Source organism: Pelophylax lessonae (genome assembly GCF_965119305.1).
Source record: "Pelophylax lessonae genome assembly, chromosome: 9".
In the NCBI taxonomy this organism is placed as follows: Eukaryota; Metazoa; Chordata; class Amphibia; order Anura; family Ranidae; genus Pelophylax; species Pelophylax lessonae.
The window spans coordinates 173,320,682-173,336,946 of NC_138776.1; the positions used below are offsets into that span (position 1 = coordinate 173,320,682).

General features: G+C 44.8%; 1 protein-coding gene across 1 annotated transcript in view; it reads left to right on the plus strand.

The window, feature by feature from the left end:
• The window catches only part of BMPR1A (bone morphogenetic protein receptor type 1A), a 101,818-nt gene that overhangs the window by 38,977 nt on the left and 46,576 nt on the right, over window positions 1-16,265 (plus strand). The window contains exons 3-5 of the mRNA XM_082268346.1: window positions 9,349-9,451; window positions 11,503-11,602; window positions 15,921-16,023. Of these exons, the coding sequence (XP_082124472.1) occupies window positions 9,349-9,451; window positions 11,503-11,602; window positions 15,921-16,023 (306 nt within the window). The remainder of the gene's footprint in view (window positions 1-9,348; window positions 9,452-11,502; window positions 11,603-15,920; window positions 16,024-16,265) is intronic.

The window sequence follows — 16,265 nt, forward strand, 5'->3', positions numbered from 1 at the left end:
CTGTGCGTTACCCGTGATTTGCAATAGCACCCCAAACGCTGTGCGATGTTCCCGCGATTTGCGCCTGCCGAATCGCGGTAACATCCCGCAAAAAAAATCGCGGGACGCATGACACCCCAAAGACGCTCTTGTACCTTTTTTGGGCATCATGCTCCCCGCAATTTTTTTGCTCGATGTTACCGCGATTCGGCAGGCGCAAATCGCTGCAACAGCGTTTGGGGAGCTATTGCAAATCATGGGCAACACACAAGCGTCCCGCGATTTGCTATGATTTCCGGATAGCGGGCAGAATCATGGTGATTCTGCCCGTGATCGCTACGCTGACATGTGAATGAAGCCTCAGAATGTGGGTGGGCCCTTGGTGTCTTCACATACAGTGCAGGATCACTGGTCCTTCATTGTACCGGTTGATGTCAGACCAGCCAGGCGGTGTAGAGGAATGTCTTTGGAGGACCAGTCTTATGAAGGAAGAGGAGAGAGCCTGTTGGAGCGAGTAATACACTAAGTCAAAAATTCCTCTTTAGCTGCTTACTTACTGCCTTTTTTTATTCTAGTTTGAGATTTCCCTTACTATAATTGCGTTTTCTGTGATCATTTGGACAGCTCACACCCTGAAGCCTAGTCACTTGGATATAGTTGACCACATGCAGTTTGAGTTGGACTTCCACTTTTATATCAAGGCAATGTTTGAAACAAGTTGGGTTTTCTTGGGTGGCAGTGACGAGTGGATTTGACTATATCACAATTACATACACAACTTGTTGGAAAATCTGTGTGATAAACCGTAATAGGCAATTGTTTTCATATGGTTTTAGGACACATGCACATGATTTGCTTGTCAAAGTAGAGCATTGAAGTGTCTGTCAGAAGTTTGAGGATGATATATAATATTCTAGCTTTTATTGCTTTCATTGCCCTATTCCAAAAAAGTTGGGACAAGGTGTAAAATCTACATAAAAACAGAATGCAATGATTTGCTAATCTCATAAACCCACAATAGAAAATATATCAAATGTTTAAATTGAGAAAATATACATACAAAGTGGTTTTAAAGGAACAACATTTTTTTACCTTAATGCATTCTGTGATTAGTCCCCCCTCATACGTATGAGGCTGATCTGGATCCAGCTCTGTGCCATAGACCAGTAGCTTTATCCTATCCATCTCCTCACTTGACATGGAGGCAGCAGTGGGAGCCATTGACTTCTACTACTGTCAGTCACAGCATATGAGGAAGAGGGCAGGACGCTATGGCCAAGCCGCGCTATGTGTGTCATTGGAGACACAGAGCCCAGCTCGACATTGAGCCCCTATAGGAAGTGGCTGCCTGTGGGGGCATCGGAAGAGGGAAGGGGCCAGGTTTGGACCCCAGAAGAGGAAGATCGGGTCTGTTCTGCAAAACTATTGCACAGAGCAGGAAAGTATATGACCTGTTTAACAAAAAGCAATCCACTACAATAACTTTAAATGAGATTTGGCCCAGAGAAGACGTTGGCGTTTCCGGGTCATATTCAGATATGACCTATTTGCATAATAAAGCTTTACCTTGCATTTTTGGATGGCACAGCGAACTGGGTTCAGACAGTGATTTTTGGATGTTTTTCTGAGCTAATGCAGTGATGTCCAACACAGAACCATCCCTGTTTTTAATGCAGTACTGTTTGAGGGCCCAAAGATCACAGGCATTCAATATTGCAATTCAATCTTGTCTCTTGCACACAGAAATTTCTCCAGTTTCTCAATCTTTTGGTAATATGTACTATAGTACATAAGTCTTTATAAGTCATATAGTACATAAGTCTTTGCAATTTTACATTGAGGAACATTATTCTGAAATTGGTAATTTTTAGACGCAGTTTTTCGCAGATTGGTGAACCTTTGCTTGTCCTTACTTCTGAGACACACTCTAGGGGAGATTTGCTAAAACTGGAGAGTGTTAAATCTGGTCAGCTCTGCATGGTAACCAATCAGTTTCTAACTTTAAGCTCAGACAAAAAAACCTGGAAGCTGATTGCTTTCTATGCAGAGCTGCACCAGATTTTGCGCACTCCAGTTTTAGTAAATCAACCCCCTATGTATGGTTCTCTAATGGCTCGTTTCCACTGAGCTTTCTGGTTCGGTTCGGTACGCTATTTATGCCGTTTCCATTATGAATGGTACCCTAATTCTGAACCGTACCACTTTCTGGTACCCTTTCGTTGGGGTACCAAGCACATAAGTACCGTACCAACAGGGTGGAGCTACACTGTGCAGAACTTTGATTGGTTGACAGAGAATCGTCTATCACAGCTTTCCTGCTACATCACGCCTATCATAAAAGGGTAAAATTGGCAGTGGAAACGCAATATGTACCGTTCCGAACCACTCAGTGGAAAGGAGGCATAAGATGCTGGGTATAAAGTCCTGTTACTAATCTGTTTCCAATAAACCGAATTAGGTTTAATCTCTTCCTTGTTATAGTACCACTTACTTTGCCAGCTTTTTGTTTCCCTGTCCCAACTTTTGAGACAAGTTGCTTCCATCAATTTCAAAATTACCTTCTTTTTTAATTAAAATCGCACATTCTCAAGCATTTTATGTTTTCTATTTTCTATTGTGAATAAAATATTGGTTTATGAGATTTGAAAATCAATGCATTCTGTATTTAATATAAAGTAATGAAGGGCTTATTTCTGGTAAATTAACATAAATGCTCTGTGAGTGTAGTATGCGGTAATGTAGTGTGCATGATGTTTTACAATATAGTCCTATGCTGACACCTAGTGGTCTATTTTATGTATAATGCGCAGCAGCGCTCCTGATTGCATATATGTAAAGGTGTGACTGGAATATAAGTCACTGAACAAACAGACAACAAATTAAAATAGTGAAGTATATTTGTGTGTTCACATTCGCTTTCTGTACTACCGTGCATGCTTCTGCATCCCTAACCAGCAAAATGTCAAAGATCTTTCCCAGTAATTTGAAAGGGGGAATTGTTTTTTTTTAAAATAAATTTTCTCTTACGTCCTCCGACAGTCGCCGCCTCTTCATATTCGTCACATATGGGGTATTAGACTTTGCTCCGAAGGAGTAGCTAGGCAACAGAATATGTTAACAATAAAGCTTTAACATATCCCACCCTCAAGGGGTGGTCCCCTCAGTCAATACCCTCCTACTTCCTGCAACCATATCTCAGTTTTTCATGTCTAGCTTGTCAGGAGTGGCTGGCTCTCTCTGTGCTGGGACTTTTTGTCCCAGACTCTTTCTTCTTTTTAATATTTTGTTTGAGTTTTCTCTCTACCTTTACTTAGCTGTTATTTTTGTCAGCATTAGTTAGTTCCTTTGGACGAAGAGGATCATGCGGACTGGGTCTCGGGCTGATCCCCCTGGTCGCAGGTCGTGGGTCAGTGGCTTCCCAGTCTGCCATCGAGCGTTCAGCCAGGTAACGCTCCTGGCACAGTGAACGACCCATCCCTGTTCGGTGCAGGGATGATTGGTGAGGTGGCTACCTCACCGGACGCTGTGCGGTTTCTTAACCTCCATTATGTGCGTCTTGAATTGCGACTCTCCCTGCCTCATGTGCAGCGGCTTGTTCGCCTGTGCGGGTTCCCCACGCCATGTGAGGTAAGTGTATTTATGTGGGGACCTGTCTGTCTGGGGGGGTCTCAGTCTGGGACTGTGTAACCTGCCTTTAATCACACTGCTTGTCTCCCTATCTCTCGGCTGCATGCTGTGGGCTGCAAGGGGGGGGGGGGGGAGCTGTATGACACTGAGTGTGTCAGGCTGGGCAGTGTGAGGAGCTGTGTGCTGTGGGGCATGTTTTTTCTTGACATGTTTGGGCATATACAGCGATCGCTGCGGCGATCTAACATGTATCCTTATATTGGGATGTAATGTGTGTGTTTTTTTATGCACTGTGGAGCGGCGTTTTCGGCGCCAAACGACGCCATTTTACCGGCGCCCGCTCCGGCCGCATGGTTTACATGCACGGCGGCCATTTTCTTGTAGCCTCCATAGGCTTACATAGAGCGCCCTGGCAGCATCACTTCCTCTCTCCTGGAACACCGATCGAGGCAGCAGCAGCAGCGGGGTCTCCTCAGGTTTTATCCTTCTGTTCTTGTTATCCATTGCCTGTACTCAGTTTGTATATTCCCTGTGGGGGTCTCATTGTGCCTGAGTGTGGTGCGGTGGGCTGCGCTTGCCGCGCTTGCTAAAAGGGGGCAGTTAACCCTTGGTTGTCTGGCATTACAGGGGCAATGGATTCTCAGGAGGGCAAGTTTCCTACAGTATTGGTGGAAAGCCAGGGGACCGCTGTTTCCCCCCCAGGGGGGGATTTAGCCACTATTGTGGCTGGCCTTGCTGCCCAGGTGCAAATGCTGGTGGCTGCTCAATCTACTAAACGGCCCAGAGTTGCTCTGTCCTCTGATTCTGAGGGTGAAGGTGATGGGGCTGTTCTGGCAGGGACCCCCCTATCGGGGTCCCGCTCCTCTCTTGATCTAGTGGGGTCTGAGGTAGAGGCTGAAGTTGAGGGGGTTGATAATTCTCCCCCTGGCTCGCCTGAAGAGCTTGCAATCATGGATGAGTTGATTGCTTCCATTAAGCAGACGCTACGTTTGCAGGACGAAGTGTGTCCCCCCGCTGCTTTGGCGGCTTATGGGACGCAGAGGAAACGCAGGACGCCGCAGGTTTTTCCCTGCAATGCTGATTTTCAGCGCGCTGTTAAGGATCAATGGCGCGATCTGCGCAAGCCTTTTGCGGTACCAAGTAAATTCAAGCTGCGTTATCCTTTCTCGCCTGCCACTGATGAACGGTGGTGTGTGCCTCCGCCAGTGGATCATGCAATTGCGGTTTTGAACAAAGCCACTGCGATTCCTGCAGAGGGTTCCCCTGTTTTCCGTGATGCCACGGATAGGAGACTGGAGTCTCTTGCCCGTCATACTTATTCTGTTACGGGCTCTATGCTTAAGGCTCTGTTTGCTTCTCTCATGGCGGCCCAGGCGATCGCAAGTTGGACGCAGATGCTTAGGCGCGTCCTAGTGGCCGATTCGGCCTCGGCGGCGACCCTGGATATGGTGGATCAGATCCACCAGGGTGTCATGTATCTGTGTGATGCGGACCTGGACCTGATTCCGTTGGCTGCACGTGTGCACAGCGTGGCGGTGTTGTCTCGCCGCCTGGTTTGGTTGAAATGTTGGTCGGTGGACCAATCTTCACGTAAGACCTTAGCCAATCTGCCTTATGATGGGTCTCGCCTTTTTGGGGAGTCCCTGGATGTGTTGATTAAGGGGATCACCGGGGGTAAGAGCACTCTCTTGCCCCATTTCCCCAAGGCTAAGGGGGCTTCTGGGAAGAAGCATGCTAATTTTCGGCCCCCTCAGGGGTCCTTTCGTGCCTTTCGGCCGCACTACAAGGGCAAACCGTTCAAAGGCCAAGGCTCTCAGAAGAAGCCCTGGTCTGGGAAACAGAAGTCCGGCCAATCCGGACCTGCTGCCCATAACAGTTCGGCCTGAAGGGGCGCCCTCACCCGGTTTTGGGGTGGGGGGACGCTTGCTCGGTTTTCTTCAGCCCTGGTTGGCCCGTGTGCGGGACAGATGGGTTCTGGAAATCGTTCGATCTGGTTACAAGATCGAGTTTCTCTCTCGGCCGGAGAGCAGATTTTTTCCCTCAAATCTTCAACTGTCTCCAGAGCGCCTGCGGGATCTGCACCTGGCGGTGCGGGACCTGAGGGCTCAGGGAGTGGTGGTTCCGGTGCCTCATCGGGACAGATTTCGGGGGTTTTATTCCAATCTGTTCACCGTGCCCAGGAAGGAGGGCAAGGTTCGTCCGATTCTGGACTTGAAGGCTCTGAACCGCTCTGTGCGGGTTCGCAAGTTCCGCATGGAATCCCTGCGCTCTGTGGTGGCTGCCCTGGTTCCGGGGGAATTCATGGCCTCCATCGATTTGAAGGATGCGTACCTTCACATCCCCATATTCGAGGGTCATCAGAGATACCTTCGATTTGCCATTGCGGAGGATCACTACCAGTTCGTGGCGTTGCCCTTTGGTCTCGCCTCGGCTCCGCGGGTCTTCACCAAGGTGCTTGCACCGGTTCTGGCATTATTGAGGGCCCAGGGCATTTCTGTCCGGGGGTATCTGGACGACATTCTGGTTCGGTCTGCGACCAGACAGGGTCTGGAGAAGGACCTGTCTGTCACAATGCAAACTCTGCAGGAGTTTGGTTGGACGATAAATGTTCCAAAGTCGACACTGAGTCCGTCGGTTCGTCTCCCCTATCTGGGAATGATACTGGACTCGGTGCAGACGAAGGTCTTCCTGCCGGAAGACAAACTCAGGACTCTTCAGGAGGAAGTCAGGTCCCTCAGGGACGTTCCACACTCGTCTCTGCGGACGTGTATGAGATGTCTGGGATTGATGGTCTCGGCCTTCGAGGCGATTCCTTTCGCGCAGTTTCACACGCGGGGTCTCCAAGCGGAGATCCTGTCCAAGTGGGACGGGCGACCTCAATCCCTGGATCTTCAGATCTCGTTGAGTCATCGCACCAGGGAAAACCTTCTGTGGTGGCTCCAGTCCCCGTTGGTGTCCGGGGGCAAGTCGTTTCGTCCGATCTCGTGGACGATAATCACCACGGATGCCAGCCTGTCGGGCTGGGGTGGTGTTCTGGGCGTTCTGTCCGCCCAGGGGACCTGGTCGGAGGGGGAGTCTTCCCTCCCGATCAACATTCTGGAATTGCGTGCGATAAGGCTCTGTCTTCATCGCTGGACGGACCGGCTGCAGGGCTGCCCGGTTCGGGTGCAGACGGACAATGCCACGGCGGTGGCCTACATCAACCACCAAGGGGGCACCAGGAGTGCCCGAGCGGCTCGAGAAGTGGCCGACATTCTGTCTTGGGCCGAGACTCATGTCCCGGCGATAACGGCGGTTCACATTCCGGGAGTGGAGAACTGGCAGGCGGACTATCTGAGTCGCCAGACCCTGGATCAGGGGGAATGGTCTCTCCACCCGGCTGTCTTCCAGATGTTGTGCGCGAAGTGGGGTCTTCCAGATGTGGACCTGTTCGCGTCTCGCCTCAACTACAAGGTGAAGAGGTTCGTGGCAAGGACGCGCGACCCTCGGGCAGACGCGTCGGACGCGTTAGTGGCCCCGTGGCATCAGTACAGGCTGATGTACGCGTTTCCACCGATTCAGTTGCTGTCCAGGTTCCTTCGCAGGTTGCACTCGGAACGCAGCACGTTGATTCTTGTGGCACCGGACTGGCCTCGCCGGTCCTGGTACGCAGACCTCGTGAATCTGGCGGTCGACGCCCCTTGGCGTCTGCCTCTTCGAGACGATCTACTGTCTCAAGGACCGATTTACCATCCTGCTTTACAGTCGCTGGCTTTGACGGCCTGGCTGTTGAGACCGAGGTCCTGAAGGAGAAGGGTCTTTCTCCAGAGGTCGTTCATACCTTGATCAACGCGAGGAAGTCTTCCTCGGGGAAGGTTTATTACCGTACTTGGAAGGCCTATTTTGCCTGGTGTGAGTCCAGGGGGTTTTCACCCCGCACGTACTCGGTTTCCCGTGTGCTGTCTTTCCTTCAGACGGGTGTCGATCAGCGTTTGGCGCTGGCTACGATAAAGGGTCAGGTGTCTGCGCTGGCCGTTCTGTTTCAACGTCCCGTGGCTTCCAACTCCTTGGTTGGCGCTTTTATTCAGGGTGTGCGGCATCTGGTTCCTCCTAGGAGGGATCCTTTGCCCCCTTGGGACTTGAATCTCGTTCTATCTGTGTTACAACGTGCTCCTTTTGAACAGATCAGGGAGATCTCGTTGTCTATGTTGTCCAAAAAGGTCGCCTTTTTGGTGGCGATCACTTCGGCTCGCAGAGTGTCGGAACTGGCGGCTTTGTCCTGCAAGTCTCCGTACCTGGTTGTTCATTTGGATAAGGTGGTCTTGCGACCTAATCCTTCTTTTCTGCCGAAACGAGTTTCGGAATTCCATCTTAACGAGGATATTGTTTTGCCTTCGTTGTGCACGAAGCCTAAACATCCAAAGGAGGTGAGATTGCACTCTCTGGATGTTGTTCGGGCGATAAGGGTTTACCTTAAATCGACTGAGTCTTTTCGTAAAACGGACTCCTTGTTTGTTCTTCCAGAGGGTCCTCGGAAGGGCATGGCGGCTTCGGCCTCTACCATCGCCAAATGGATCAGGCAGACCATTGAACAGGCCTATGCCTTGCAGGGGAAGGTTCCCCCTGTGCCTGTGAAGGCGCACTCTACTAGATCTCTGAGTACGTCTTGGGCCTGCCGTCATGGGGCTTCTGTAGCCCAGGTGTGTAAGGCGGCGACTTGGTCGACCGTGCACACTTTCACAAAATTCTACAAAGTAGATGTTCAGGCATCGGCGGATGCTTCCTTTGGCCGCAAGGTTCTCAGTGCGGCTGTTCCATAGGGTCCCTTGTTGGGGACTCCTGGCTGTTGGGATAGTTTTTTGTATCCCCTGGTTTTTTTGTCTTTTCCTAGGTTGTTGCTCCTGTTGAGCACTTGTTTTTGCTGTTGCCCAGCTGGTTTCCTTCCTTTGGTAAGGTTCCTTTCTTTGATGTGGAGACTGCGTTGCCTTTCGGCGCGGATGCGTTTCCCACCCCTCATGTTTGCACTGCTTTGGGACGTCCCCATATGTGACGAATATGAAGAGGCGGCGACTGTCGGAGGACGTAAGAGAAAACGGAATTTTTGTAAAATCTTACCTGTAAAATTCCTTTCTCTGAGTCCTCCGACAGTCGCCGCCCCCGCCCCTCTTTTGGGGTTTGAATGTATACTCTACTGCTATTCCACTAAAACTGAGATATGGTTGCAGGAAGTAGGAGGGTATTGACTGAGGGGACCACCCCTTGAGGGTGGGATATGTTAAAGCTTTATTGTTAACATATTCTGTTGCCTAGCTACTCCTTCGGAGCAAAGTCTAATACCCCATATGTGACGAATATGAAGAGGCGGCGACTGTCGGAGGACTCAGAGAAAGGAATTTTACAGGTAAGATTTTACAAAATTCCGTTATTCCAAGTTTTCTTGAAGTCACCAACCTAAAGATTAATGTATCCAAAAGGCCCCATCACTCCTGCAGTAGCATACTGAGGAGACAAGTAATGCTAAGGATGATTGGGGAAAAATATGTTCACAATGTTTTTAAAAATTGACCCCTGTAGACTAAGCAATCTTCTTGTTACCGGATTGTTGTTGTTATACAGGATTTATATAGCGCCAACTGTTTGTGCAGCACTTTACAATGTGAGGGAAGACAATACAGTTACAATACAATTCATTTGTTGAACTAGTAAGTTTCATAGGAATTTTTACACCTTTAACTTGACAATTTAATATCTTGTGTATTGCAGTACAAATGGACATTGCTTTGCAATAATTGAGGAAGATGAACATGGAGAAACTGCAACGACGTCTGGTTGTATGAAGCTTGAAGGCTCAGACTTTCAGTGCAAGGTAGGATCATCTCAACATAGTTTTTGTGCTTTTTTTTTTTTTTTTTGTGCTTTTTTTTTTTTTTTTTTTTTTTTTTTTTGCCATTAGGGAAAAAGCTCTGAAAAGAAAGGGGAATGTATAGTTTTTTTTTTTGGTACATATTTTTAGTTTAGTTTTATTTTGTTTATTTTTTTATGATCTGGGGTTAAAAAGGTTAGTGATAGTAAAGTCCTTGTAATGATCTATACATACAGGTAAGCCTATAATCACGCTTACCTGTAGGTACAGTAAATAGCTTTACATATTTTTATTTAGAATATTTACTTTAGCAGCACCGTGATGTCACTGGCACACGCACACTCAGTGGACAGCCATACCGCGGCTGTCCCGTGCATATGCATGGAAGTGATGTCATCGCGGCTCAGTCAAACAGCCGCAGCTCACAAACCTGGGATGAAGACCGGGAAAGCCGTGACAGCGCTCCGCTGGAGGACTTTGTTTTCAGGTAAGTCTTTAATAATGTGCTACTATGCAATGCATAGGAGCACATTATGCTCTTAACTTGCAGGGAGGAAAAAAAAAAAAAAAAAATATATATATATATATATATATATATATATATATATATATATATATATATATATATATATATATATATATATATATATATATATAATTTTTTTTTATCCGTTTATTACTGTAACGCTTTAACTTTTTTTTTCAAAAGGTATATAGAAAGTATTGTATGTTAATATTATGTCTTCTATCTAGCCAGCCTCATTCCTCAATTTAAGTCATACTTCCCAAACAGTAAATATAAAAGGGAAGCAGTTTACTCTGATGCCAACCCCATCCCCCAAACACCCTTTCCCTAGCTGTGTCCTCTGACCCTTTTTGGTGTGGACAGCCTTCCCTTGGACATCCCCGGGCAGGGGGAGCAGCAGTTAGTGGGAAGTCAGTAGGAAGAGCTTGGGCCCTTGTAGAGAGACTGCTATTAGAAGGGGATGAGCTGCCCTGCCACCTATGTTAAGCAACATGCATGCTCCTCCCCCTCTGCTTACTAGGGGATAGCGCCAGAGGAGCATCCTGAGGTACCCGGACAGTGAGAGGGGCTGAAGGAGCCTGTGGAAGGGTAACCGGAGGGCGAAATGCGCTGAGAAGATGCGGATCCCCAGGGCAGAAGTGGCATTGAACCCCTCAGCATAAGATATACAGTACTTGGACAGGTATTGAGGCTTCTCAGAGGAGATAGATGTTGTAGAGGATTGCGTGCCCTTCCCTGAAGTCACTCAAGGTCTGGAGGGCAATAGTATTACCCAGGTACCCTCCAGTAATCACACAGATTATTCATGTAAACATTTATTTGCAAGGTGACATACAGCCAGCTATAAAAATTAGCACATTTTTTTGTTTCCTTTAACTTTAAATTGCATGTGATGTACTCCCAGGTGTCCTCTTTCTTTTAGACATTTTCTTTCAGTTCCTTTGAATATTGAATCAAGTCCTTGATTTTCAACCAAAATAACTTGTATGCACCAGTTCAAAATAATATTATTGATTCCTTATTTTGAATACAATCATCCCATAAAGCTGTTAACCATTTTTTAAAGGGACAATATTGGATATATATTTTTTTTTTGTTTCTAAAGGTTTGTGTTCTATCATTTTTGTGTTTTACACATGTTTAGATTTCAGGAACATTAAGGCTCCATTCACACCTGAGCGTATTCTTTTCAGGTGTTTTCTTTGGGCTTTTTACGGGCGTTTTCTTTGGGCTTTTTACAGGCGTTTTCTTTGGGCTTTTTACAGGCATTTTTTTCAGGTGTTTGGAGGCAGGCATTGACATCTAACAAAAGCTCTTGTAATCATCCGAAAATGAAGCTCATGTACTTTTTTGAACTTCAGGCATTTTTCTTCTGGAGACAAAACGCTCAGATGTGAACAGGGGCCATTGAAATGAATAGAATTTTGCTTGTTGGCCGCTTTGAGACTTCAGAGATGAGCGTTTTACGAGCTGAAATATGCTGAGGTGTGAACATGTGAACAAGAATTTTTTATTCTTTCATACACAGGATTCTCCCAAGGCACAGTTACGTAGAACAATTGAATGTTGCCGAACTGACTTCTGTAATAAGGATTTGCGACCAACATTACCCCCAGATGGAAGGACAGGTAAAATACAAAAAATCTGTATGCAAGAGAATTTTCCGAAATCTTTAGTTATTGAAGCAAAAATTATAAAACAATGGAACTTTTTTTGTGTAACTTATTGAAGGGCTCACACCTTAAGACACAAATGCTTATTTTTAAAGGAAAAGTACAGCCAAAGCTCATTCTGCACTCCTGTGACCCATTTTCAGCAGACAGCAGGCTGATGTCAGAGCCGATCTTGGCTCGGGAAAGAGCGCAACCATATGGCCGGGATCCGCCCACATGCCTGGACTGGTACCCTGAGCTGGTCACTCCCACCCCAGCCCAGTGCTCCAGTGAGCGAGAATGTCACCAGCTCTCGGAGCACTGAGAACCGAGCGATCAGCAGTGTTTGACCTTTCGGTTTTCAGTGTCAGACCATATCAGACCAATGCTGCATCCACCTAGGTAATGGTCAAAAAAAAGAAAACATCTCATACTTTCTCTTATTCATCGAAGACCTAAAATATAAATGTTTTAGGTATTCAGTGATTACCTAAGAATAAGCTTCTTTTTTTTTTTTTTTTTTTTGCTTTGTGTGTGTAAAAGTCCCCTTATTTGTTTAATTTTTCCTATATATATTTTGTTGGTGGGTAGTTCTCCCTCGACTAGACCTTAGTTGCATATGGTTATTTAAAGCATGTTTTATTCAAAAACTTAAAGCCGTCTTTAAATCCAAATGGCTGCATTAGTATTTTTTTTTTTTTTATACTTTCTATCCCCCCCCCCCCCCCACTTGGTGACCCTGCCTTTATGTCTGCTGTTTTACAACAATACAAACTGTCTTGCAGATGTAGCAGTTGGAGGATTGAGACTAACCATTTAACATTCACAGGGGTGCTTACAATGATTAGCTTTTATTCATTTATGTAAAGCCTTTATCCCAAAACTGTTGCTGTAACTGCTAAATTGTTAGCTGTAGTTTGGCTTCAATTAGTTTAGCGTATCTAAATGTGCTAGTATATATAACACTACCCTCCCCCCAGACAGACAATGCTGCTGTCCAAAGGTGTCTCTGTTGCTCCTTCTAGGCTTTCTAAAACAGGAAGTATGTTACTGGCCAGATAACTAGGCGAAAAAAACGTATAAAAAGAAAACAAATGCAGCCACCACATCTGATGAAAAGCTGCACTATTTAAAATTTTTGATGTTGGTTTTGATACCACTCTAAGGCCAGTTGTTATTGGCAGCTGATCGTTACATATTTACATTCCGGCAGTAGAGGTTTTGTGTGTGGATTACTAGTACATTTTAAGAGTAAAGAAAAAAAATGGAGATTTAAACAGTATAAAAAAATATAGCTTTGCATTTAAGTTACATGAGTACCGTAATAAAAGTACAGAAATATATTTATTTATATAGGAGCACAGGATACAGAGACAGTTGGGTTATACTGCTGCCTACAGGAGGATTTGGATACTGGCAAACAAAAAATAGGGAAAAGCCAGGTTTAACTGCTTCCCCTCCCAGGATGCCTGATTTTTTTTGTTCTCAAGAACATTTTTCTGTTCAAATGAGACTTTGCTACATGCTGCTTGAGCTGGTCTCTTTATGCAGCTCTCTACATTGGCACATCCTCAGCAATCACTTTGGAGGCCTACCATGCTTATTGCAGAGCCTGCTTGGGATTTGACCTATGGACACTGGGCTCTGCTTTCTTGCACTTTCCAGCTCTGTCACTGTATTAGCAGCAGACCGCTTTCCAGGTCCAAAGTTATCGCACATTCTCTGATGTGACCCGGTCTTTGAAGACTTATTTATGGGCTGAGTATTGGAAGATACTTCAGTTATTTAAAACCATTCTGAGTCAGACAGAAGTAGTTTCTTATATCTGAGAATGAACCTGTGCAGTACCTTTTCTGGCATTACTCAGATTTACTGGTCTGCCTGTCCATTTATATACATAGCCCTTCCAGTAAGTGCCAGTTTATCCTTGGTATAGTTAAATAAATTCCTTATTAAGAATTTCCAAGCTGTCTTTCACATTTTTCCAACTTCTGGCGAATGTAGGCTGTTCAAGCACATGGTTTGTATTGGGCATTTATACGATCAGTCCCAGTGTCTAGTGGTTGCATATCGTTATATTATGTGACTAGCAGAGACAACTCTTTACTACAATTAGTCAAGGTACTTGCCCAGGATTTCTTGAAATCCTCTGATGGAGTCTTAAGAGTAGGAAAGGTATGTAAACGCAAACCCTGAGGAATGTATCTCTGAAAATATTCAATATGCCAATATAGAGGTGATCTGCGTTTTAACAACCCCTGAATTTTTTTTATATACATCTGTAATTCTTCCTCATCCTTTTTACAAAAGGTATGTTTGGTTTTTGGATTACCTATTGCAGTGGTTCTCAATTCCGGTCCTCGGGACCCACTAACAGGCCAGATTTTAAGTATTACCTTGGGGGATGCAGACTAGAATACCACAATCACTGAGCAGCAAATTAGATCACCTGTGATGTAATTTAGTTATCTTGCAAACCTGGCCTGTTGGTGGGTCCCGAGGACCGGAGTTGAGAACCACTGACCTATTGGACAGGCCTTGCCAAGAAGATTCATTTTGAACAATGTGGAAGGAGAAAACAATTACCTATCCAATTCCAAAGATCTAGTTAAAATAATTTAAGCCATAGCAAACCATAACATTTTAGCGCATTAAAAAGGCCCCCCAAGGTCCGTTATCCACCTGATTACAATATAGGAGAAAGTGCTAAGCTTTGATATATTATCCGTTACAAAGATGCCGACTGTATGTCTTAAAAAGCTATATGATAAGAGTTTTGGGGCAAATGGACCTTCTTGGTACCATCAAAGACATTACAACATATTAAAAGTTAAAAACAAGCATTCTTTATTACAAATTTTGCTATTAAAATACCTTAAAAATCCTAGCAACAAAAATGAATATTATATGTTCACATAACTCCCTCATGGCTAAGCTATTGTTTCTATAATAGTGCCTTCAAGCACCAAAATGATGTTAATAAATTATGAAGACAAATATATAGTCAGCCAGTCTTGACATGTTTTGCGGATTGCCCACTTTTTTCAGGAGTATTTGAGAGAAATTTCTCCAGGGAGATCAAAGGCAAAAAAATAGCAGATAGTGATGGTAGACACGTCGCTGTATAAAGCAAGTTAACAATCCAATTACATTTAATACCTAAAATTTCTGGGATAGATGGCAATCCAGAACTTACCCATAGAAACCAAGTGGGCACAAGGGGGGCCAAAGCACACAAGGGCACAGGGCCATCTCTCACCCAGTTGGCATGGGAGCAATAAAAGGCCAATGGATATCTATATGAATAAATCTATATCGCTCATGATTATTCTATACAGTACAACCATGGCTTATATACTAACAAATGTAAGCAGACCATAAAATATGCCTAGTGAGGCAAGAGGTTATACATACCAATCCAGATATACTTCCAGACTTGAAGAGGCAGGTGGACAAAATCAAGCACCAGATAATAAACCAGAATATAGAAACAAGAAGATCAGGCAACAGGAAAATTGGACATTCATAAAAATGTATACATGATTTATTCAGAAGCTAGTATATAAAATGCAAGGAATAGAGACTGCATCTAAAAGTATTGATAACAGAAGAGCAGGGAAGTACAATTACAAGTAACAGAACTAAGTACAGCCCTTTGATGAAGGAAGCCCAGAAGCCAGCCCCTTAACCATAACAATGTGCAAGAGAGGATCGTAGTCTCCCTTCCCAATAGGTGCCTTCAAATAAGTAATTCACTTAATTTGGAGGGATTTCCTCACACTTCTGTTTGGTTATGAGACAGAAAGTGAAGGGAAATCTCCACAATGGGACGCTGATTGCGGAAACAAATCTAACCGTTTTTTTACCCTCCCTTGCTCTGTCCAAATGGGAAAAATGTTACCTATAGTTCTACTTTAATTCATGATTGATAACATAGAAGGAACAATTGGCTTGCACTACACAAATGTGCTAGCAATTTATCACATTGATTTGGAGAGTTGTGCAATCACAACTACATGTTACCCATGTAGCTTACACCAGGTGGTTCCATCAGTGTAGCAGTTGATTTCTGCATTTGGCATATTGTGTAGTATTGATGAGCCAGTAAATTTCTCCTGTGTGCTACTGAGCTCAGGCTAAAAAAAAAAACAGTTAAGTACTACAGATATTTTTAGGAAAGCACCCATGTACTTAGGCTTTCTGTGGAATTTTGGTTTTATGCTCTTAAATTTTAGTTTTGTGTAGTTTTTATATCATGTAGTAGAAACTCTAACATTGTCTTTTTTTTTTGCAGAAGGAATATTTGGCAGAAGTGCACACCTAATCGCTTTTATAATATCCTTTGTAGTCTGCTTGTTTATCATGGTTATCTTCATCTTTATCACTTGCTTCTACAAGTAAGAACCTTTTTACACTTTAATTACTACGCTGTTTGTGTCCTCGCTGGAAAAAGTTTAACCCATTTCTTTTTCAAGTGGCATTATGTGACGCCAGTACAGGAATAAAGGGAAATTGTGCTAATGAGGACACAAATGGCAGAAAGGCTTGACAGAGGCTCTCGCCTTCCACCGCTACTTTAGAAATTGTATTTTATCTGCTTAAAGATCTGTTTGCACCTGAACAGAGCGATTTTCAGATG